Source organism: Austrofundulus limnaeus, unplaced genomic scaffold (genome assembly GCF_001266775.1).
Source record: "Austrofundulus limnaeus strain Quisiro unplaced genomic scaffold, Austrofundulus_limnaeus-1.0 Scaffold236, whole genome shotgun sequence".
NCBI classification, from domain to species: Eukaryota; Metazoa; Chordata; class Actinopteri; order Cyprinodontiformes; family Rivulidae; genus Austrofundulus; species Austrofundulus limnaeus.
This window is the reverse complement of record NW_013952638.1, coordinates 680,683-706,731: the sequence shown is the minus strand read 5'-3', so window position 1 is coordinate 706,731 and position 26,049 is coordinate 680,683. Positions and strand designations below refer to the sequence as shown.

The window sequence follows — 26,049 nt, the reverse complement described above, 5'->3', positions numbered from 1 at the left end:
GGGGGGGCTCAGAGGGGAGGGGAGGTGCGGGATAAAAACCTGGCTGAAAGTACATTTCTTTCCCTTCCTTTCTCTTCCCGTTTCTCTCTCTCTCTCTCTCTCTCCCTCTCTTTTTGTCTGTGTGAGAGTGCTCGTGGAGAGGATGTTGGCTCACTGAAGCCCTCTGGCTGACTCTTCCCTGCCCAGAGAGAGGCTTAGAGACGTAAACCAGACTGACAGCCGTGAGCAGGAGTGGTGGAAGTGGCACGGAGAGAACTTCGTTGCCAAAGTAATGCAGGCGGGGAGAAAAATGTATTCAACGACGTTTAACATTTCTGCGACAAGGCGATGAAAACTGAAATTTTAACTGTTTTTCTTCAAAAGGCTTTGTTAAGTAAGCAGCCTGAAGTGTTTCTGTTCAAGCCTCGACTTTCAGGCTGCACTTGAGTGTTTTGTAGCCAAATGTGAAGCATCCAGTCGGCTCCTCTGAGTGGGTTGGCGGTGACTCTTAGCTTGAATATCTGGGAGTTGTGTTCACGAGTGATAGTAGGATAGAACAAGATGAAGAGACCTCAAATCAGGGTTTTATTTGCAGTAATGAGGGTAATGCTCCGATATGTTGTGGCATGTTTTACTGGTTCGTCTATGTTCGGTCATAATGTGTGAATCTGGACCAAAAACATGATCTCAGATACACATGAATGAAATGAGCCTCCTCCATTAATTGGCTGGACCTGGAGTTAGAGATACAGTGAGAAGCTCCATCATCTGCAGCGAGCTCGAAGTAGAGCTGACGCACCTAAGTAAGGGGTGGTAATATGTGAAGTATGGGGGTGGGAACCATTGTGTGGTTTGTTGTTGCTGGGGGAAGTTGATAAAGAGGAAGCCTACAAGCCTGCATGGAAGGCTGTTTCTCAGAGGCTGTGTCCAAAACGGCAGGACGGGTCCTCCGAAGGTCGAATTTGTCGGCCGCATACGTCACAGCGCCGCGACGAAGGACGTCCAAAACGGAAGACTCCTCCGATGCGTCCGACAAATACGTCCTTCTTTTTCCCCGAATCGAAGGACAGGTCCGATGGATCCTTCCCGGCCCAGCGTATCCCATAATGCATTGCGGCCCGACCGGAGATTTTTTTAAGCTAGTAATGGCGGACGAAGCGAGAGAAAAGAATACATTTTAAATAAAAATATGGTGATTTAAAAATTTAAAAAAAATAGCGGTTGTAATTCTAATACTTTTATCATTTGTATGGACATGTTTTTAATTATTATTTTTTCGTCATAAAAAACGTGAAATAAACATGAACCTACAGCGGGTCAATTAGTTCTTCAAATTATACTTTTAAGTTAATTTTATAGTTTTGTGATATTATTAATGCTAATGTATTGATATTTTTCTAGTTTTGATTTAAGTTTGCTTGTTTTGCGTCGTCACAGTTGCTAGGTGACAAGACGTATGCTGGGGTAAGGAGGGGAGGCTAGACCGTCCAAATCCACAGCCTCTTTTTTTCCGGTCTTCCCGGTCTACCAAGGACCCGGCCCGCCGAGACCGGGGAGTCTGGGTCCTCCGGAGGACCCAGCCTGTCGTTTTGGACACAGCCAGAGGCTGCAGACCATGTAGGGCGCATTTCACTTCCGCTTACGTCACTGCATCACAGGATGTCTCAGTCGTAGGCGCCTACCCATGCATCCAACAAATGCGGCCAACAGAACCCCAGAAATGTAGGCTGCATCAGAGTATCCCAGGATTCATTGCACTATCAGCAAACTAAACACAAACAAATAAAGACAGCAGAGTTATTTATTTATTTATTTGTATTTTTTATGTCAGAGTTTGGAAATTCATAAAGAATTTGTTTTTAGATGTATGTTTTAGTAATTGCAATCAAATGTTAAATCAAATGCAATTACAAGCACTGACACTGGCACTAAACTCAGATTATTAATGTTTTTTATTTATTTGCGTGTAACCTTTTTTTTWAAATTTGCTACATTTTTTTTGTTATACTTTAAGTAAAAAGGCGTGTGAATACATGTTCCAACTGAAGGCACGTGATGTAAAACGTATCACCAATGCATTCGTTGACCAGACGGCGTCCTTTCATAGCAGTTATGTTTGCAGTCTACCTTTATGGTTGTGGGCTACGTGGGTCGGAACCCCTGAGTTGGGACACAGCTGAAGCTGAAGTCTCTGTTCTGTGTGTAATTTTCTGACATATAAACCAACGTTGTAGGTTTATACAGCTGACAGATCATAAGGAAACACTGAGGTGGTTCAGGAGTCTGATTAGAAACCATGTAGAGGTTTATAAGGCTTTTCCCACTAGGAGGAGACCCCTGGGCAGACCCAAATCCTGTCAGAGAGATTATTTCCTGTCTGACCTGGGAACACCCTGGTTTTCTTCAGGAGGAGCTGGAGAGTGTCGCTGAGGAGAGAATGGATCTATACTAACAAAATCTTTCCTAGATTATCTACGTTACATAATCTACCACTTAAACTMAGAATAAGAAATTTGTTAATTGGATAGCAATCATTAGAAATAAACTTTAATCACAAGCTGATAAAAGTGGTAATTATTTTTAATACGTCCCTATAAAGCATTGTAGCTCAGGATCTATGTATCTTTTTAGAGAATAAAATTTAGCCCTTTAATGATTCTTTGTTTGTGAGAAGCATTAAATTAGAAMGTCATTAGCTGTATTTGTTTAAATAATGTCAAACTGTCAATGGTACGTGTTTGAAAAGATGCAAGGCAGAAAATAATGCTGATTAGACGTTCCAACAACCGGTTTAGAGCATTTAAATTGGGCCTCATTGGGTTGTCAGAGGGTGATTTATAGGTTTGGTCAYGTATGGTTGTTGGACACAGAGATCACAGATGAAATACAAACATAAGGTCGTCAGCAGGATGGCTCAGTGGTTAGCACCGATCCCTCACAGCAAGAAAGTCCTGGGTTCAATAAATATTTTCCTCAATGTTAAATTTACATCAAGTCTGTTTCAATTAATGTTTCTAATGAAAAGAAAACTGCACCCAGCTGTAAAGCATGGGCTAAAGTTAATCAATAAATATGAAGATAGAGACAGCAACCCATTAGACTTGGAAAAAGCACAAAAAACCTCTAAAAATCTATATTTTGGATTATTGATAAGCATGTTAAGATAAATACAGTAAAACCKTTTTTATTTTTTTATTCCTCCTAACAAAGTCGTTTAGAAGCTTCCTTCTTTTTTTATTGGAGATCTTCTATTTCTTGTTATTKTGTGTCTAACAGTGTTTACTGCAATGTTACCACATCACATTTGTGGTTTAAAGTCCCCTAAATGTATAGSTAAAACTTAAATGATAAATTTGCTGTTTTTGAGCTACCCCATTTTAAAATGTATGTTTTTCTATAATAACATGACTGTGTTAACTAAAATGTATTTATGAATAACAAACAAAAACGTCCCTGCCTCTTTGCCTATATGTGCTGTTTTAAAAAAAGTATTTTCCAGTTTTGGGTCATCTTTTTTAAAAAAAAGGAAATTACCTTGGTGCAGTTGGCTGCTTTTGGCTCCAGGTCATTGAGTGTTACAAGCTCCCGGAGCAAACTACTCTCCTGGTAGCCTCCCTTCACCCCGCGGAGCTTAAAATACGCCTGCGGCTTGAAGAGGATGAGCCTCAGGTTGATGGCGAAGCCGGCCATGTCGATGGCGAAGGGCCGGTGGGGGTCGAACACCGTCTTCCAGCCGTAGACCTTCCCGGCTGCGTTCACCTTGGGGGACTCGTATCTCAGGCCGCCCACAAAGGCCACGGGCCACACCGAAACTTTCCGGGTCGACCTCATCTAGCCGGAAGAGAGAGACAAAATGAGAAACAGAGAAAGGGACGGGGGGAGGAGGGAAGGAAGACAAGTTAGTGAATTTCAAAAAGCGTACATGACAGTGAGACAGTAATTCAGCCTCAGCACTGCAGCGGAGCGTGGAGCTGCAACAGCGTTCGTTCTGAAATAYGGTGAATATCGACCGTCTGTGCGGCTGATACACACTGCTCAACAGCTGCCCCCACAAAGAGATAATGAGGCCCGAGCATCATGACGGGAGCAAACACAAGCAGAGCTCWGAGGGTTTGAAGGAGTGAAGCCATTAGAGCAAGAGGTTTGGTTGCTGGCTCGTTCTGAAGACTCTTTAAGGTGAACCTACACTGTTCTTCATTTCCCTTCCTCTTTTTTCTTTTTTTATTTCCTGTACCCTTTAATCTTCAAGGATCAAACAAATATGCCGCCCTCTCTTTGTCTGTTGTTGAGCAAATTTTCCTCCACACTGAGAAGACCTGCTACAGCTAGAGAGGGGGACTTTTTTAATGAGGCAATAAGGTTTAGAAAGAGCAGAGGCATTTAATCAAGCTTGGTGAAGAAAAAAAAACAAACTAATAATACAGAAGCCTCTCAAGTGGAGGGTCTGATCGAAATAAAGGTGTAGAGCAAGTAAGCATTTAGAAAACAGTCCTGTCTGCAGTTTTCTGCTGAGCGGTCAGGTCAGGTGATCAAGGCCGCAGCAGAGCTTCCACATTACCATTCAGCTGTGGCTTTTCAAGATTTAAACACAAAGGAAAACAACTGAGCGAGTCTCCCTTAATGAGGTTCCTTTAATGGTGAGTYGGTGAAATGGTGAAAAGACGATGAGGTTCGTGCATTTGCTCATTCAGCTCCCACTTTTGTTTTTTTTTCTTCTTCCAACACACTCAGTTAGCCAGTTTCTTCTTGTACCAACATGGAAGCCTGGCTGCAAAAGTGTCACCTGCCTCTCCCTCCCAGATATATAAGGGTACAAGACTTCACATGGGAGGAAATAAATCAGGCTCTTTGCAGGCGCTGCCAAGACGAGTCTGCTTCTTCTGGGGTGGAGTAAAAACAACAACAACACAAATCCTCTTTTGCGGGAAACCAAGCAAAAGTTTCCCCATGACCCACTCTGGCRATGTGTTTGTTGCTCAGCGTCTCGTTGAGCATCGCTCCAGATTGTGAGTGCATGCCAATGCATTTAAGCTCCGTTTTCCTGCTCCAGTTAGTGTGAGGCCCACAGAGACGCAGTCCTGTCGTGGAGATGTTGGACTACAGAGGTGCAGACTGTCAGGATGGAGAAAATACGCCCATGTTGGAGCAGAATCAAGATGGRAAGCAAGGAGGAGACAATGGAAATGTAATGTACTCTTATCATATTAAAATCAATAAAAATGTGGGCAATATGTCTTAATTTTCTTTTTATWTTCAGTTTGATAATCAAAACATAGCAATGTTAGTACTGATTTGATTTTAGTTTTTGGAAGGAAGTCTATAAAAGAGGTGAAAAGGAGACCAAGGACTTGAAAGTAGTGCAGCATTAAACAGTAAATAAGATTGTTTTTTGGATGAAAAATCAAAGATTTCTTAGGAGGCCTGAATAATTAAAGCAGATTTTTACAGAACTGAGCAAAATGAATATTTCATAAAGTTTTCATAAGTTTTTTTTCTTTATTTAAAGCTGACCTAAAAAGAATATGCATGTTMTGAACCTTTTTGTTCAGCTGCCTCTGCTGCTGACTGAAAGACTGAAATGTCCTGATCTAAACTCGTGTTCCCTAATGCACCGCAGTCTGCGGCAGCTTGAAATGTGAAAATTGTCTGTCAGGTAAAATGTGTAATCCTGATTTTTTTTTTTTTGTCACTTGTATTGCAGCTGTGGGTAAATTTAGCAAATACCTAAAAGATAAAATAAAAAAAAAATCAACTTTTCTAATGTAACCCAGGGTTGTAAACTTCCAAGAAACTGATTTGCAGAACAATTTTAAGACAAYTGGCAGTGGTGGGCAGCACTAATCCAAAAAGTAGCTCTGCAATTTCTAAAGAGATTGTGTAAATATTTAGGTCCACAACCTCAAAAGTGCTTAGACCATAAAAAAACTAGCAGAAACCAATTTTAAAGTGCAAGTTCATTTTGACACTTATTAGCTGGCTATTATTCATGTACTATATATGGACAACACTGTCAACGAGTGGTGTATGATACATTTTACAGCTTATTCCTACAACTGCCAATTGCTGGGGATGTGAGTTCCTGAAACAGACCTTTAGCTCCTGGTATAAAAATTAAAAAGTTGTTGAGGATTGCTAGTTYGGCTGCTTCTTTGTCTTTTTCTTTTGTTTGTTGTAGATTTTTCATTGAAGAAGCATCAATAAAGTAATTTTAAAACTGTTTATTGGAAAAGCGAAGTGATGCATTCTGGGTACATGACGGATTTGATTTGTGATGGGAAAGGAAAGCACGGAGAACAGGAAGCTATCTTCACTTCAAAATAAGAACTTGGATTTTAAAGTTTTCCATGTAGTTGCTCCAGTTGGCCACTAGATTTCTGTCTTCATCAGCATAATATCTTTAAATCATTTGAGTCTCTAACCACGTTGGCTGATTGCTTCGACCAATAACGTCAAGTATTGAGCTCCAGAATTTAAACTTTATTTTTTTTTAAAAGGAGCTCCGATTGGAAAGTAAAATAAATCAATACATACAAAGTTTTAGTATGGATTACAAACGTTAACTGTTTTTGCTAGGACAGGGATCTTTATATACTTCTGATCACCGTGTTTTCTTTAGCAATTTAACTTTTAGGTTGTAGGGCAATAATTTTGCATGTTTCTCTAATAATGTGCCACTTTTAAATAGTGTCATAAAAATAGGTTTAAGGGTGTAAAAAAGATGGAAAAAGCAAAAGTAGAATTTATTATTTAATCAATGCAACTGAACTACCTGAAACATGTCATTTGTATAATTCAAGCTCTTTATTAACACACTTTACAGTGCATGGTCATGAAACATTTTTGTTTGTAAGTTGGATCAAAGTAATAAACATGATAAACTCTTTTATTCCAGATTTTTTTTATTTGACAATGCAAGAGAGGTGAGCCCTCTGCTTTTGATTGAACATCCTGTATATTAGCTAAAGTAATGAAAATCAAATCAATACATCCAAAAGTAGTAAAATAAAGAAAAAGTATCGCCCTGTCCTCTACACAAACCACCTGGCACGTTTCAGCAGGAAACAATTGCAAAGAGACATTTAAAAAAATGTTTTAGCAACTGGATGAATCATTTGTTTATCGCCTTCTGTCACAAAGAAACATCAACGAATTGTAAGCCTGTCAGTGGACAGAATCTGCCATTTCTGATTGTTTTCAAGTCAGAGACAAACCTGACAGTTCAATGCTGAGTGGGGCATCATTTCTTTTGTTTTGGACACTTGGAGATTTGAAAGGCGGATGCATTTGCTGTGATTTCTGGACCGAGCATGCCTTTAGCACACACGAGTTGTTGCTTGACTCTGATGTTCAGAAACTCTCTGGTCAGAGTTAAAGGAAAAGCCTTGGTTTGCTTTGATACGGCTGCAGCTCTGGAACTGTAAAACTCACACTGACAAAGCTAGCTTGTAAGGTAAGTGGTATCGCTCTTACCCAAGTTAATAACTGTTGAGTCACCTTCTTGCGTAACCAACCCACAGCACATTTACTGACAGCCACTGTTTCAGTGAAGTGGACAGTGGTGACTGTCAACCCTCCGTCTACCTGACTGTCACCTTTTATTTTTCTCCTTCTCTGCCTCAGTCTGACTCTCTCCACCCCTCAGGGTCATTACTCTGGCCCATAAATAGGCATGTTGGAGGTGATGGAGGGTCTCTGAGGGAGACAAAGCACTTTGGCTGATTTCCAGAGAAAGGTAATGACAGGCCTCGTCAATACCAGGCGCTCCATTTGCCACGGACTCCTTCTGCACTACTAACAAGACTTGAGGCTAATGCTCGGAGGACGTAGACTGTGTCCACTGAGGTAATTCGACTGATGTCAAGATGGATGGCCTAAATTGTATGGATTACGTGCACAAGTCTCCACCCCTACTCCTGAGAAAATGTCACATTATTTATTGTTCAAATGAAGCTTGTGATTAAAACATCACGTGTTGCTCAGCAGTACTGTTTAATTYAAATTATTCATGTTTTTAAAAATACTTAATAATGAACTTTATATGGGAGTTATCACACAAATACAAAATAAATATGAAAATAGTTTTAGATTTGTGTTTTTTTTTTACTAAAAATCATACACAATTTATTGTTAGCTTTTTTAAAAGTGGTGTCAACTTCATTTTATTGTCCTGCAAAGTTTTCCCAGAATTTAACGTGCTGATTTTGTCCAGTTTTTTTTATTAAACCTTCCTAAATTAATCAATTTCAAAAGTTTTTTTTTCCTGGAAGAACTCCACCAGAGAGTTTAAAATAAAACTGATGACGACTTCAGCTCCGAGTCTCCCATCGAACACAAAGGTTAATTAGAGAGGAATGATTATTGGTACAACCATTAGCAACTGTCTCACTGACAAGCTAAAAACARTTTTCTGTGAGGCTGTTCGAGTTGTGACACACACAAGCCCCAAAATATCCATGACATCATTTCTAAATATTTCTTGTCTTAATTACAGAACACTTCTTTTGTTTTTAGTTTCTGCATACTTTTAGTGCAATCACCTCAAAAGTAATTTTTTYCCCACTGGGTTCTTCTGAAGCTGGGGTTCAAGCAACATTTGATACTATAGATCAGGGGTGTCAAACTCATTTTCACTGAGGGTCACATGAGCGTTATGGTGGCCCTCAAAGGGCCAGTTGTAATGAACTTTGAYGTTTCATGTTTAACTTTAACTAAACAGAGTTTTAACACGTCCTCTTTTAAACACTGATAAGAACTAAGTGTACGACTGACTAAATCTGAAATAAATACAGAAATATTATTAAAAGTAAAACTAATGAAGCTTTTCTCACTGATGAGTTTCTAGTGAGTAGCTATTATGCATTGTGGCAGATTTAGTTTATGGTCGATGCAAACTTTAAAGGAGCTTATTTTCAGACTGTTCTATCCAACTGAATTGCTCAGTTACTTAAAGCCAACAGCTCAGGGGTAGGTCAGTTGTTATTATCTTTCATCTTTTAAGTTTATTTTGTTGCATTTAATCATATATTTAAAGTTTACCATTGATATAAGGAACAATTTTTATGTTAAGTAAAAAAAGAAAAAAAAACTTTTTTTTTGGGGGGGGGGGTGTAATCCCCCCCGGTGGGCCACACGGGAGTGACCCGCAGGCCAGATGTGGCCCGCAGGCCTTGAGTTTGACACATGTGTCATAGATAGTCATTATGTAATGCAAAGGRGGCGACAATATTGAAAAGAGTTGTTCTGTAACCAGTGGGTTGCCAGTTTAAAACCCTGTTTAAGYCATTGTGTCCTTAAACAAGACACTTCACCTGCCTTGGTGGTGGTCAGCTGTGGTGACATTGTAGCTTAGTGTGTGAATGTGTGTATGAATGGGTGAATGGCTGTGGTGTGAAGCGCTATCAAAGTCAGACCATTGACCATCTATAAGCCCCCGCCCCCATCACACTAAATAACTGCTTCTTTTGTGTTCTGCAACCCTTTGGAAACTGATTTGCMTCAAATTCTGAAAAACTTGAAAATCCTTCAGTGTGAAGACAAAGTTTTTCCTCTGCTAATTTACATAACCCTTCATCCTCAGCATAATCTATATGTAATTGGCATGTTCCCATAAAAATACTAACACATACAAACAATTACACCATCAGGATCCCTGCAGGACTCTCAAACCGCATAGGCTGAGCCCTGAACGTCTTGCTTCAAATTCTGCTACACCCCGTTATGCAGGTGTGCATGGAGCTGCRTGTCATGAATACAATACCACCACATCGGATTTTGTGCATGCTACCCATGGCCGTTATGATTTATTTATCAGGTGTTATCACGTCTGATGAGCAGCTCACTCTGGCATGCACTCAGGTGAYGACAACATTCAACAAAATGTCAAAAGTCCAATCTGTAAAGAGACAAATTACATTTTTGAAGTCAATGTGAAAAATRTCATGTGCCCATACTACCTTAGGAACAACCTTTACACATGACCCAAAAACTAGGAGTTTCTTCACTGTGCAGCTGTAGCCTACATACAACTTTTTGTCTATCATTTAGGAATGTAAACATCAATTTTAGGCTAGCAGTGTGTTAAACTGTCATGTTATTGAAAGCTACGATATTTCTTATAARGCATTAGAAACCAGAAATAGTATTCAGGACAGTGTAAGGATTTGCACTTTCCAATGGTTAAAACATGCATCCGAGGACTCCCTGTACTGACCTCCTCAAACAGCTCCAGGCTGTACGTGTTGTCRTCATCAGCGAAGTAGACGATTCCGGCTTGGCTGCTGTTGGGGTTGAAAGTCTCCCTCAGCCACCGCAGGGCCAGATTTCTCTGCATGGTCCCTCTGGGGATTCTGGGGTCGCGAGTGTCACCTCGCAGCTTGTAGTTCCTGGGCGTCTCCACGTTGAGGTGGGTGTAGTTCAGCCCCGTCTCTCGGAGGAGTCGGGTAACGAGAGGCGTTCTCCTCTGGGAGTCCTCCACCAGGATCCAGTGCAGGTTGGGGACATGAAGGAAAGTGTTGGCGAGCCTCGTCAGCTCCGCCTTCTGCACGGGTCGGCTGTACGTGGGAGTGATGATGTGGATGGTGGGCAGCACGTCGGACCAGGGYGGAGGCCGAGTGTACACGTACTCCGTCCTCACCACTTCCACAATGTCCTTATCCGAGGCACAGTATTCTTTGGAGTCCTGACCTCCCGCCTCCCTCTTGCCCTCGGCACCGTCATCTGCAGATACGGGGGATAAGAAGGAACGTAAGGCATTAGCGCAACCTTGAGCTGCTCTTTGTAAATTTGCCTCAGGCAACTTAAACCCAATGGGGGTAAAGTGTACCTGAGAGTCGGTGGTGGTGGACTGCGGACCTCTCTGGAATGATAAAGATCTCTTTTACTAGGTGGTGACAGGCTGCGAAAAGTGAAAGCAGGCACCGTGAGAGGACAACACAGCTGACGGACAGGAAGACAGCGCAACACGAGAGAGGGGAAAGATGAGCTCATCTACTCCCAAAGCATTTGGGTTTTTCTTTTTGTATAAGAAAATAAAACAAATGTAGAGTTGCCTGAATTGCATTTTGTCCAAATCCACCACAGACTCCCCCTATTTGTTACATTCACACCTGCTTTTTTTTTTTTTATAATAGTTGTGCTCACCTGGTCTGGCTTTGAGACCCAACATAAACCTTTAATGGCATCATTTTGTAACGAAAATTAAAGACTATTTTCAACTTCTCAAATTAACTGAATGAGAAGATGGAGTTGTTGTAACCTGAGGTAGTAGAATAGAATATTACAATATGCCAATGCAAAAAATAAAATAAAAAACTAGTTTATAGATTAAACAAAACAAAAATCACGTGGCAATATTAGTAAATTAAGTTAGTTCGGAGACCAGGAAGTAAAAGATTCTAAATAAAGCTTRGCTTTTCACCCATCTATAACAAACAATTATTATTAAATGTGTTCAATCACTTATTCAAGCTCTAAGCGTAAATCTGACATAATAATCAGAACATTGATTTGTAGATTTGTATTGTTTTTTTCCCAACAAAGACCCACGACCCATTGTTGGCTCCACACTCACCTGCATAACTGTTGGGCTGAGAACCCCTGCTTCATAGTGCACTGCAAACCCTCACCAAATGTAAAGTATTAAAACTATAAATAGATTATATAAGTAATGTCTAAAGTTGGAAATAAATCATTTTGTAAGTTTTAAATATTTACAAGRTTGGCTTTTACAGAACGCAGGCAGAAATGTATTTAGAAGTCTRATACCAAAAAGCTCTGAGTCATTCCAATAACGTTAGAGGGTTTTGTCTGTGTGCTCCCCCCCCCCTTTCTTTTCTGTATAAAACTTTGTAACGAGGTAACAGTTATAATATTTATCCTAAGTTTCCAAGAATATATTGTTTTTCTTCATTCCAGTAAGACTTGGGCCTTTATATATTACTGGAATATACATAATGTTATGATCGCAAAACCTTGAGCAAAAATACTAAAGTCTTACATTCTAAAAACAAATTCAACTGTTTTATGTAATATTGCTACAAACWTGTTGATAATTTTGCAAATATAAATATGTAGTTTTTAATTTAATCATATTTATTCATATTTCTTTTTGTATTATGAAGCACAGAAGATGACAAATGCTGACAGTCATTATGCTGATTTTGAAACTGTGGCAGCTAAAACATCAGAAAACYATCTGATTACTATTTGTTTGTTTTTCTTTTACAAATGTACTCTGAAATGATAGAACTAAACCAAGACAGACTAAGCACTAGCTAACTTTATAGTTCTAAACTAAACGTGCTCATTACATGGAATTTTAATTATTTTTTCCTGCCTTTTTTTTGTAAAGTAACTTTGGCTTTTTATTATACATTCCATATTTTTTTGGCTTGTGCTTGTTTTAAACAGTGGTAGAGAAAAGTGTGGCAGATTTCTTGTAGATGTTCTATAAACATTAGTATTGCGTGATGAGTAAAACCGTTTCCACTTGAGAACCATCAGTCCAAAATCTGTTAACTGGTCATATTGGAGCAGATAATACCCTGGCTCTAGGTATTTTTTATTAAGCTGGACTGAAAAAAAATCTTGTTTTTTGCACAACTGTGGAAGATGTGACAAATACATACAATGTCACTGATTTGGTTTATTTTGGTTAAAATGAAAAAGTTACCAAAACCTTTAACAAGAAATACAGCAGATCTCTGCAACCAGGTTGATATCACCAAAAAGACAGTGTTGTCACAGTGTTTGTTCTTTCATCATATGTACAAAATATTACTGAAAAGTTTGAACTTGCAGGAAAAATGTCTTGAAACAACATAACTTTCATTGCACACAAAACCAAGGAGAAGGGGTCCTCAGAGCAGAAGATTGTGTCGCCACATTTAGAAAACTAGATTGAATGAAAACATGCTAATCACTCCGCTGAAGTGGAAGAAGCTCTGGGCATCTTTCAACCTGACAGTTTTAGCATCACTTCCTGGAGTAACTATGAAGGGGCTTGCCTCATGGCGTCCATTTTAAATTTAAGATTTGGCTTTACTATCTGCTACAGATCTCTGTCAGCTACCACTGTACCAAATTTACCCTCAACGTGTCTAAAAATGACTGAGTTACAGTGATGTATTCCTTTTTTGGTGGCCATCTTGGATTTTTGATATGGATTCAGTATGTGATGAAAATTGTTTGAAGGCTTTCACCACGCCAAATTTCAGCCTACTACCTCTAAAAATGGCGGAGTAATGATCAGTTTTACATTTTAGCTTTGGTGGCCATCTTCARTTATTTAATTAGATTCAGTATTTTATGGGGATTGCTCCCAGTTGCCAATATACCAATTTATAGCTCAATGTGTCAGAAATGACCAAATTTAAGCCATTGAATTGGGCTTCAGTGGCCATCTTGGATTAATTATTTACATGTGATAGAGATTGGTCTCAGCTACCGGTATGCTTTTAAGATTTTTTAAATATAACTAAAAATGATATACCATAAAAACTCTGTGCTCATTTAGAAAAAACATCACCTTTTTGGTGAAAACCGTGATGAATGTCCACACTTTGGGTGGACTGGTGAAGGCTGAAAAGGGTGGACATCCATACATTGTGGTCACGATGGACCGGACGTGATCACAGAATATTCCAGGTTGTTCAYTTCTGTTCATTGTGCCACAGCTAATGGTGGTCTTTGTCACAGCCCTGCTCAAGCTCCATTCTCACTTATTTGAAAAAATGGATTTTTCTGCAGTACAAAGATTAACACAAAGTGCTGATAGCCAGGTGTTCAAGAGAAGCAGTGGAGGAGCATACTGCCCCACCCCCAGAAAAAAAAATTGTACAAGAACACAAAACATCCCTAGCAATGTCAAAAAAATGTACTTTAAATTATTATCCTACTTATTGTGTCTTCATGATAGCTGATATAGTAATCAGTAATAGTAATAGTAATAGTAGTAGTAGCAGTAGTAGTAGTAGTTCAGAACTGTGAACACCTTTTCCACACGACTGATAAACATATCTTAATTGTTCATTTTAGTTTCAGTGCCATCCAGCAGATAGCTAATCAAACAGCTGCAGCCTGAGTGTTCCTTGAAAATCTGCAAAACAACAAATGACTTGAAATAATCTGCAAATGATCWTCTGCTCAAGCTGCCCTGGATCATTTGAATACGTCTGGTGTGTCGGTTAATCCCTGCGTGTGGCCTTGTGAYGCCACCAGACGAGTGCAAACAGCTTCATTGACTCCGCTCGCTCTAATTTGGATGTTTACTCTGCTGCACACTTGACATTTTACGCGGTTCGTTTATGGTCTCTGAAGATTGTTGGGAGCCTCAGCGTGTATTAATGACTCAGGCTGGAGTGCAGACAYGGTATGGATGCAGGGTGTTCTGCCAAGCTGAACCAAAAGACACATTTGTTATTTATGGATCTGTGTGTCGAGGCGTGTGGGCGGTTAATGTGCGAGAGGACATTGTTTTTAAAGCTGCTGCAGTGGGCAAGTTTTTATCAGCAGGAAGAGTAAATCCRCTTAGTTATTTAACGCACAGACTGAGTTAATGAAATAAAAGTAATAAATGAAASCAGGTGTGTGGCGGTGGCTTTTCAGTCGTCCGCCATGATGAGGTTTGCAGTCGCTGGACAAGTGGTGTTGAGCTCTGATGAAACTTGTGGTCACGACTTGTGAGTACCTCTACATGAGCCCCGCTTGTTGTCTATAACTGAAGTGCCGTGTTAGGTTCAAGGACCCACTTCAGGTCTGATATTGCTGTGTGGAGTGCAGTGTGCTGCCTACCCTTGCGGATAGCGAGAAGTGGAGCGAGAGCGCTTTGGTGCCAAACAGTGATGAGCAGAGTCCAGGGTAATACAATCAACACGATGGCAAGAATGTCTCTTCTCTTCGGCATGTCCGGGACTGGTTGTTTGGCTCGGCATTACCTGAAGAAAAAAAAAAATCTGTTATTCATCACGTCATAACACAATCAGTTAAAATCACTGTAAGAAACTCAGAGAAAACAGCTGTAATGTTGATACAGAAAAATCATTATTGGGTCTTTGTCAGTTCAACGAGCTGAAGTTAAGGTTGTGATTTAATGACCAGTGCTGATACTAGTTACTGACCAATAAGAGTTATTAAAGTTACCAGACCGGACTGATTGTTTGGTTTAGATAGGTTTTTTTCACAACCACAACTTGTAAAAAGTCGGTATATTATGTAAAATGTGAATAAAATCAGAATGCAGTGGTTTGCAGATCTCAAACCTCAGAATGAATGTTTTCAACCTTATAAAAACCATGTCCACTTTCTATAASTTTGTATCATACTTGAATTATTTAGACTTTATGAACAATTCAAACAGATGAGCTGCATGGTCATTAGCAGACACTGGCTTTTACAACAACAAATGTTTAAAAAATAAAGTAGAGTTTTTACTTTTATTGTTGGAACAGTCATTGGGGAAACAGTTTTTTCCATTTTTTAAAGACTTTATTAAACTAAGAGCACATCTTCAGTGTGTTTGTTTGGTTTTGAATATTTTTATTATAATATTTTTAAACCCCTTTGCTGTCATGGGGTCAACATGGCCTTAATACAACCTAGAACCTTGTTATCCTGGTAAACATGAACTCTTTCAACCTTGGCTTATTGTGTTCCTATTGAAGCAACAGGATCGATTAGACAAATGAAATCCCTTATGTGTAGAAGTTTATAACTAACTGGTCAGACAGCAGCTCCACACAGCGGCTGTTCAGACCCGTTGTTAAAAAAGGTTTCTTAGATAACACTGAAAATGTCTCCTCTCAGACCAACTTTGAAAGTTTCCAAGCAGTTTTTCCTATTCTGAAAATTATGCTAGTTTATTAAAAATAATTAAATGAAAGAGTCCTTGTCCAACAGGACAATCTAACTTTAAATTAGCAGCCCATTAAATGGATGTTATCAGCGGTTATCAGTCCCATAGAATGGCTTCAGACTGTGTACCTACTAATATGTTGGAAGGCAACAATCTGCCAGGCTTCGCCTACTTTAACCTAGCCCAGGTCATTTTTTTCTAAAATCAACCTTGGTGGCTTTATGCCCATACCTGACAGTCTGAAGCCATTCTATGGGACTGATAACCCACTAGAGGGCACAGTTGGGACAGTCTGAAGCCATTCTATGGGACTGATAACCCACTAGGGGGCACAGTCGGGACAGTCTGAAGCCATTCTATGGGACTGATAACCTCTAAAAACGTCCATTTAATGGACTGATAATATCCAAAGTGGGTGAAATTAGAACCCATGCAGTCTAATTTAATAGATCACAGTGATATCCCRCAAAGTCACGTTTCACAGTTTTTTAAAAGAAAAACTCAGTCTTTCACATATATTATCGAAACTTGCTACAAGCAGTTTGCCGTAATCCCTGTGATATCGCAGGAACCAGATATATGGCACAATAATAAACATTTTCTCTCTTGTGCTTCTTTGTAAAATTTCAAGCTAAGTTATTAAAAAAATAATATAATTTACTTCGTAATTTTGTAACAAATATTAACGTAAATTAATTTCTGTAAAAAACAAACAAAACAGTACAGCATGTGACGTATGCCCTGTGCTCACACGTCGCCCATGCTTGGCTCTCATGTGCTTTTGTTCAGTTCTTACTGCAGATGCCACCCCAAACGCATAGGTCATTTCTGGACTGCATCCAATTTTTGCAATGTTTCACAATTCGTAGGTATTATAAGAACATAACCCCCGTGAAAATCGTGACTTTCACGGGGGTTATTAGTAATAATAAAAAACTTCAGTGTTTGTGGTTTTGTGTGTAAATAAGACAAATAAAATGGCAACATCATTATTGCCTCTGTTTATGATTTTATAAAGCTTTCTTTTACAGTACCCTTATTACCATGTAATTACAAGGTAATAAAAACCTAATTAAATGTAATTACTACCTTATTACCATGTAATTACGAGGTAATATGGGTTGGGTACAAATTTCCTATGTAATTGTATGCAGCAATGTAGCACTTACCTGATAATGTATTRTAATTCACTATGTAACACCTAAATAAGTAGTAGGCAATTTGGTCATTTTTAAAGTTACATTTAACTGCAATTAACYACTAACCCCAAAATTTAGTTGCATTCTATTGCTTATAAATATAGCGCTGAGTTACTATTGAATAGTAATTTGATTGTAGTTTCCTAATAAAGGTAGTTTTACTAACAAGTTTTTCTTTTGTACCGTAATCACCACGTAATTACATGGTAATAAGGTAGTAATTACATTTTTATTATCTTGTAATTACATGGAAATAAGAGCACCATAAAAGAAAGCATTACCTATGATTTTTAATGCTGTTATTAAACTATCTGATGTTTATTTAAATGTTACAGCAGATCTATGATGACATTCAGTATATAAATGTTTCAGTTTGATTTTTCTTCCTGAATTATTATATAAAAAGTGGGAATGGTGAACAGTTGCAGGTCAGTTTGATCCTAAAGTCAAATCATCTATTGGCTCCGCAGCAGGTGATAAGTTATCTGTTAGCCAGGCTCGATGAAAACTCAGACTTTCAGTTTAAGAGGGGCATTAGTTTCTTTATGGTTAAACTAAAATACAGTTTAGATAAAATGTGTAAGTRGTGTTAAACTTGAGGTTTGGAACTGTGCTCATCAGATCCTCTTTAAAGCCAAACTGCTGAAAAACAGGGTTTTACATGCATTTATATGAATGAGACGAAAATAGTAGGAAAGTTTCTGAGCACCTGAGGCACAACCGCACACGTATATCTTTGAGCACAACGGTCGAGTTGCCATGGCAGCACGCAGCTCTGCCTCTCCGCTGAGGCAGAACGAAAAAATGTTACAGCACAACATCTGATGAAAGGCCCASTTTTCAAACAGTTTCTGGGTCACACCGCTTCAGAAGTGTGAACACTAACTTTGAGCCCTTATTTCGGATAGATTCTTAAATTTTATTTCTCACTTTAAAAGTTCTTTAGAGAGTTACCCCATTTATTTAACGAAGCACATGATAAAAGTGTTGCAATCAACCAGGGATGTTTTCAGAGGTATACTAAGTACTTAAAATGAACAAGTGCAAGGAAAAATATTGTTAAAATACCTTTGATAAAAATGTATTTCACCAAAAAGAAAAGTATAAAACTGCTCAGAATCGTAGGTAAACAATAAATAAAAGTACCTTTACACATACTCTGAGAAATAAAGTAAATTTAAGTAAAAAATAAAATAAAAATAAATTTACTTAAGCAAATTGGTTCCATTAAATCGAGTTGAGTAAATTGCTTTACATTTACTCAACTCGGTTTGTGGAACCAGTTGACATAAGTTAGTTAAATAAATTTAACATTAGTTTTTTAGAGTGTAGGATTTTAATTTTAAAGTGAAAAAGTAAAAGCATTAATTTTATGTTTTGAATGTAACAAAATAAAACAAAAAAGTTACAATTAGAAAGTACTTGGTAAAATTACAAATCTTCAAAAAAATATTTGCTGTAAGTGATGTAACAGTACAGTAATGGATTCTTTTTTGGATCCCATCCCGAAGACCCTCTGGCTGCCAGGGTGGGTACGACGTGAGCTAAGAAATGACGTAGAATATTTCTCCAAGCTGTGCACACAAAAATAGGCTACAACTTTCAAAAGTGCTGCAAACATTCCAAATTAACTGTAAATTTACCCATTTTTTTACAAACTTGAGCCACTCTTTCATTAACTCACAAAGACTCTGTCTCGCTTCTACTGAATTTTTTTTATCTTCCCTCTGGAGCTYATCTGCACTTCTCCAGGGTCTCTTCCACCTGACCCCCTCTCACTAAATGCCCAAAAACTCACATTAAGACTCTTGTTTGTTTGATAGGGCCCATCTCAGACTCCACCAGGAGGTGCTTAATGAGGTGCATGAAAAATAAAACAACTGCTGATCCTCCCAAACCTGGATGAGCAGACACAAACGGAGGGGCAGACGAGGTGAAATGTCCCCTCCATGCTCGCTGTAGCTTATTYACATAGAATTACAGACTCATCTCTCCCAGGCCCCGCCCCCTCCTCCTTCTTAACAGGCTTTTGGAAAGGTGCCAAGCCGTAACTGGAAGAATGCTGTTATGAACTGATCAGCCCAATTAAACTAAAGGAGGAAGGAGAYGTAACGTAGCCACAGGTGCTCGGCAGATTCATTCAATTTTACGAGCTGAAACAAGTCATCGTGTTTTCCCCAGCGGCCCTGCTCCCGTCGCTGAGGACTTGAGGCTAAACGTAATCGTACAGACCAATTATACCAGTCAATGCAAAAAATGCTATTAATGCTCAAGCCTGTGGACGTCACGTTTTGGTGCTGTTTAAAAATAAATGTGTTGCAAAACAATATGTTTTCTGCCTGAACAGTGAGATGAAGTTTACAAAGAAATTGTGTGTGGGGGGGGTGGGGGGTGGGGGGGCTGTAATTTTTGACAAAATTTGTTCAATCATAAAAATCATCAATTTAAGTTTTCACGTTTTATGAAATCCGTTTTAACTTCGCAGTTGCCATTATTTTCACATTTTAAGCTTCTGAACCACAAAATATCCTCCTCTTGATTACCAGACAATGCATCCTACTGTTTAAAATGTGAGACAAACAGAACAAACGCTTGGGCCACATGTTATTAAGAGGAYGTGAGTTTTAAAGACTCACCCACAGTTAGAACTGGTTCATGGCTCCACAGGGGGATGCACAGCTGCGAAGGCAACGCTGCATGCTGGATGGGCTACCTAGCAGTGATTTTCTCCATGACACGTCACCATTTCCTGTTGGTCTTCCTCTCAAGCCTCACACAAACATGTCAGTCCGAGTCCAGACCTGGAAGGTGAGACACTTGTGGTTAATATACTAAAGTGGATGACAAATTGTGATTTGTTTCTATCCCGCAGCCCTTTTTCACTACAGCCTGAGTTATTTAATGACTGTCAGCAGCAGCTTTGAGAACATCTAACAGTTAAACACTTTAATGAAACGAGGTGGGAGTGGTRGAGATGGAGGAGCCACCTGAAGAGAGCAAAAAAACAACAAGACTTTAATTACTGACAGAAAGTCAAACAAAAAGGGGCTGACGAGGTTGGGAGGAAAATATATTGTATGAAGGAAAGAGCAAACACACAAAGAGGACCTACACTGTACAAGGGAGGCTGCAGTTGTTCAGTGTTGTTGTGTCATGACCCTGAGRCTGCAGGTTCAAGCCCAGATTATGTCAGGAAGGGTAGCTGGTGTAAAATAATTCCCAAATGTTTTGTATGAGTTTTATTGCTAAAGGTAGCAGCAAAAATAACAAATATACAGAACAAAATGTCTACAGAAACTTAGCACGAAACATAAGGAAATTTATGTTTGGTAGATTATTTCTTTGTTGTAACAATGGGCCTAATGCAAGAACATGTTCGTATTCTTATCCTAAATTTCTCTTACTTTTGTTCGTACGAAGGGTTCGTACGAACATGTCACGTCAGATTCAACAAACTCTTCTATCTTCAGGAAAAGTGTGTAAATGAGCTGCGTAAATTCCACCTGTTCGTATCCAGCTGCTCGTGCACGYGAGAGGAGATTAGCATAATTACCACCCCAAAAACACCATATAAGGCTGTGTTTCCTGCCTCAGATACAAGTGTTCATTCATGAAAATGACAGCGAAAACTAAAAAGAAAAACTTTACGAGTTCAGAGATTGAAGTCCTGCTGTCAGAGATCCAGAAAAGAAAATCTGTCATTTTTAGCAGGTCAGCTGTGGAATAAAAAGAGCTGCTAAAAGTATAAACAACTGTGTTAAAACTTTTTAATTTATTTCGAAAACCCCCGGCTGCCCCCCCGCCCCCCCCCCCCCGGTCGCAGGTGGTCTCAGATGCGGGTTTGAAATAAGTAAATAATTATATTAATTATAAATAATAAAATGTTTTCAAAATAAGTCTGGCACTTTGGAGAAAACCCAGGACTTGCTGGAGGGATTATGTATCCCCTCTGATCTGGGAACGACTCGGAGTCCCCCAGGACGAGCTGGAAGGTGTCGCTGGGGAGAGCGGGGTCTCTCTCCTGCTGCCCCCGCACCCGATAGCGGGTAAGCCGGACGGACGGACAATTTATATTGTTAGTCTAAATTATTACATTTAAAATTATAACTCTAATTCAAGCAGAATAACTTATTGTCAACATAATTATGGAGTGCGATTTATTTTCAACTCAAAATATTTTCAAACTAAACTAAATATAAAGTTATTAATGAAGAAAACCCGTCTGGATAACAGCAGACTGACTGCTCGTAAAATATACGACAGGTCTGGACCACTCGTRAATTTTGTTCGTATCTGAAAAAAATCDTAGAATACGAAAACATTGGTGAATGCCACAAATTCTCCTAAATCACTCGTACGCACAACTTAAGAACAAATCTGTGCGTACGAACGGTTCTTGCATGAGGCCCATTGCTTCTTGGCAATAAATCTTATACAGTTGGAAAGTCTGTTAATTTCCCTTTAAATGGTGCCACATGTGTAAGGAACATGCATCTGTGGGATGAGCAGTAGAGCCTATATGCGGGTCGCACACATGAAAAAAAGTCAAATCCTCTCATTGCTAAACAGTTCATTCTGCCATTGTTTGTTTGGTGTTTGGTGGACTAGATGATTGATGTTTGAAGAAACAAGGCAAATTGGTCATTTAACAATTTATTCATTTAACAAACAGTAGCTTCTGTGGCAGTGTTCAGTGTTGTTTCTTCTGTGTTCAGTAGCCTGTGGAAGAACCATACACAACCACAACAGCCTATACCCCTTCCTCATGCTGGTCACCAGTTTGGTAGCACACTGCTGTGGGATGGTATCCCATTCTTCAACCAGCATTTATTGCATCAGCCAACGTGGTTGTGTTACTCTCTAGGGTACGGACAGCAYGCCTGAGCTGATCTACAAGTCTTCAATGGGGTTGATGTCAGGACAGCTGGCAGACCATTCCRTCCTCTCTACTCCTAAATTCTGGAGGTGGTCTCTGATAAACCATATTCTGTGGAAACGAGTGTTGTCATCTCATAGGATAGAGTTCATTTCCAGACTGTGGAGGTATGAGATCGCCAATCAGGTGCCTAATAGGCACATGAGGGCAGCTCAAAACACTTGTYAACAGTAACAACAAAATAAGCTGTATAACAATGAAGATTTGGTAAATTTTTCATGTGCGCAACCCACATACTCATGTTATTTACAAATGTGGCACCATTTAAAAGKAAAATAAAGARGCTTTTCAACGGCATGTTAATGACAATWTAATGGATCTCATGTGATATACTGTGTTCAGTGAATGAGTTAAGGATCTTCAGCTACTAACACACAAAATTTCACTCAAAATCACTAAAGCTGACTGTTTTGTGTAAAGTTTTGTGTTGGTTAAGGTGATGGCTGTCCATGGCTGCCATCTTGAAACAAGGTCAAAATTTCAAGAGTTTAACTAAAATCCATCCAGTGATTCATGATAATATGGTAACAAGCAGACAATCTTGACTTTATTAGTTAGTGATGAAGTTTTATGTAAATGTGTTGTGTTAAGGCTGATTCTCAACAGTCGTTTTTGACAGTTGAAGTCAAGACAGAGAGATAAAGAAGGAGCTTAAAAAACTCCAGTAAAACAGGAGACATACAGTATGATTCAAACTAGTAACTAAAATCTTCATTTTTTATTTTTACTTTAAACACCCAAAGTTGCATATGTGTCAGTGATATATTAAATATGCATAAAGTGGCAAACATATGTAGGATTTATTTAGCTGCACACCACTGAGCATTCATAAGGATTATTTTCCTAGTTTTTCCCTGCTGTGCTGAAATGATTAATGTTTCATATATTCTCTTATATAATGTTCTTAATTTGTTATAATCCGTACGTCACAGACAAAGACCTTTTTTCCTTTTTTTGCTGGTATTACAGAACCTGCTGCCTGCCAACGCCCGTTGATGGGGAATGTTACAAAAATAAACTTGCATCATGTCTTATTCAAACACATCAGTGAAAATGTTGCCACTGTGGATGCTTTGCACAACCATTGATGTGTGCATGCTGCATCAGCACCTAAACGTAATGGCTGCCCGCTGTATTTTTAGCCTTCCTTGTGGTCGAAACACTTATAAACTGGAAACATGTGGAATTTATTTAAAGGAAGGAACAGTATATTCTGTAACTTACTTGAAGAGTGTGTAATTTAGCAGAGTATGTTTGCACTTAAACATTTTTCACCATAGTTGCTTTGTTATTGTGTTTAAATTCTTGTATGTACAGATCATGTTTCAGAGAGCTGATATTACAGAGAAGTAAAGTAAAAAAAATCTAATAAATTTGAGACAAAAGTTATAGTTTATTGCTGTTTTATATTGTTGCTTTGTAAGAGACAAGTTGTATTACTCCTTCATGTATGACAACCAATGAATGGACAAATTGTAGCATTCCATAAGCCAGCATACTAAAGCCCAAATATTTTAGAAAATACTGATTTTCAGCAAGAACAGTGTCTCAGTTGAATGTTTTTTTTTTTTTTGCATGGTTAGAGTTGTCTGTGTGTACGTATTGGTAGGTATTATGTACTTGTGGGGACCAGCTGCTCATATGGGAACCATCCAAATGGGGACAAATGCCATTGGTGGGTTGGGGGTTAAGGTTAGTGACTGTGTGTACTGGTGTGGTTTGGTGTAGGGTAAAGGGTCAGTGTTGGGCTGTTGTGAAGTCAATGCTACATCATGAAGATAGGAGTACACAACATGTGTTTGTGTGTGTGTGTGTTTTGCACAGGCCATTAAACACTACACACCTAACTTGTTACTAGCATTTTTATATTTCTTTGTTTTGCTTAACAATAAGATTTTTAGTTGAGAAGTTTGTTTCTGAACCCATCCTGCATCTCATCCTGATCCAAATGAGTATCTGGTGTGCTTGTCCAGCCTGTAAGTATTCGGAAGACTGCTCTGACTTCATTGGCATTTGTTGGTGAATTTATTGTTTTGTGGATTTGTATTCTGGATTTATAGGTATTTCTCAAAAAAAAAATTGAAAATAGTGAAAAAAGTTTATTTTTTTTGTCAATGATTTTGTCAAAAACAATGTGACGTTCACAGTCAGATGTGTTGTGTCATTTCCTGTTTTGCAGTTGTTAAATCATGAAATTTGTTTGCCCACAAAATCTTTTAATTAATAGACTATCTAACATCACACAGTTAGAGGTAGGAGGCTGTAAGGAAGTGAAGATTCACAATCTGCTGGCTTCCTTAGATTGATTAAAAAGGAAGTGGTCAATTTTTGTCTTATTTGTCGTTGAAATGTTTTGGATCTTCAAAGTCGACTTTATGTTGTATAAATCAAAAGCTACAAGATGAAAGACTAGTTTGAACCACTGTTAAAAAGCTAATGATTGAAAGAAAAAGACCAATTACATGAGTAAAAAAAGACATTTAATACATTTTGTTACACTAAGATAATACAATTGCAACAAGTGTATGGAGGCGTAGTAATAGGCGCTCATTGACCCAACTGTGGCACTTGAACTATGTGATGTAACCAGAACACAGAAAGTCTGTCCCAGACCTGCAAAACTGCAGCACACAATGAAGCGTGACAGCTTTTCACATCAGCACCAGCTAACCAGCTGTGAAGGGAACACCTGCCGCTGATTAATAAAAAGGATTGCAGCAACAATGCAGCGTGGGAAAATTGTTGCACTAATTGTTGAACTAACACCGTTAACCCCGAAAGGTTAAACACAGAGGTGAAGCGGGACAACTCTGGCTGGTTGGTTTAAATGTCAGAAAATTAGACGGTACGAGATAAACCAATGGGGTAAGATGCCTAATTTCAGTTTTGAAAAATAGGTGTTTTATAAAGGTTACTCGTGGAACACTGATTCGATCTTTAGTTTTAATTCTTGCTAGAAATCTGTTGTTCAGGCTTTAAATTCTCTTTCTTTGGGGCCAGACTGTGAACTTTGATATCTTACTTCTCCAGCCTTCACTGTGAGATTTAATCCACATCATGTCAGCGCTGACAAAGTCTTCCCCTTCCTTCTCGTTTGCTCTCTCTCTGAACTTTGTAAAATGGAGCCTTCAAWTACAAAACAAGAGCCAGTCACTAAATTTGTTATGAGTCTGTCTCTCTGACATATGGCCTCTTCTGGCCCTGGTCTTGTTTTATGTCCCAAAGACCAATAATGACTTCATCTTCTCCTTGCTTGCTGTGCTGTAGCATCATTTTATTTTTCCTGTAATCGTCAGGTAGAGAGACTCTCTGGAGACATAATGTTCTGGAGCATACGATTACTTGCTTTTCAGCAATAATTGTTGGTCTACGAGGAGCTCGGTGAAGCTTAGCACAGTTTTCAGGGAATTCTGGTGATCCTTTGAAAACAAGTTACAACAATGGATCATTATTGATGAAACTGCCAGAAGTCCCCCGAAGCAGCCTTGCCTGAAAGTGTCATTAAATGGGAATTTTGAATCTGCATTGATTCCAAGCAGGGTAATTGGTTTTGAAGGACATTGTGTCAGGTGTAGCTGATCTGTCTGTGTTTTCTAACTCTGCTCATGAAGTAAAAAGTACAGAGACACAGCTGTAAGCTACTGATGATGCAAAAACAAACTTTGCCATTACTTAAAGAAAAAAAACTGTTCAAAAATCATATTTTCTCAAATTAAAGTAACTTCTAAATATGGGCTGCCAACTGTAAAATAAAACGTTACTTCAACAAGAAAAAAAAATCACTTTAACCCAGAGACCATGACCACTGGGACATTACCAAACATAGAGATTGAGTAGTAGGAATCGTGTCTAATAACTGTTGTCAAATATGCTCTGGAAAAAAATCATATTTCCTAATTAGAATTATTTGAAGCCTTCTCAATAACACTCCCAAAAAATTCCCCAATCAGGTTTAAAGCCCTGAGCAGATGACTCCTCCTCTCAAGCCTTCACTCCCAAGCATATACAGCGGGTAAAATAAGTATTGAACACGTCACCATTTTTCTCAGTAAATATATTACTAGAGGTGCTAATGACATGAAATT

At 38.8% G+C, this 26,049-nt stretch overlaps 1 protein-coding gene across 3 annotated transcripts in view; it reads right to left on the bottom strand.

The window, feature by feature from the left end:
- Positions 1 to 26,049, bottom strand: part of b3gat1a (beta-1,3-glucuronyltransferase 1 (glucuronosyltransferase P) a) — a 127,130-nt gene that overhangs the window by 4,450 nt on the left and 96,631 nt on the right. The window contains exons 3-7 of one of the 3 annotated variants that reach the window (XM_014019946.1): positions 19,665 to 19,829; positions 14,770 to 14,912; positions 10,802 to 10,873; positions 10,190 to 10,695; positions 3,514 to 3,810 (exon numbers count right to left, since the gene is read on the bottom strand). In XM_014019946.1, coding sequence (XP_013875400.1) covers positions 3,514 to 3,810; positions 10,190 to 10,695; positions 10,802 to 10,873; positions 14,770 to 14,881 — 987 coding nt within the window. In that variant the 5' untranslated portion in view covers positions 14,882 to 14,912; positions 19,665 to 19,829. The remainder of the gene's footprint in view (positions 1 to 3,513; positions 3,811 to 10,189; positions 10,696 to 10,801; positions 10,874 to 14,769; positions 14,913 to 19,664; positions 19,830 to 26,049) is intronic. The other 2 variants (XM_014019947.1, XM_014019948.1) reach the window with 2 other exon arrangements.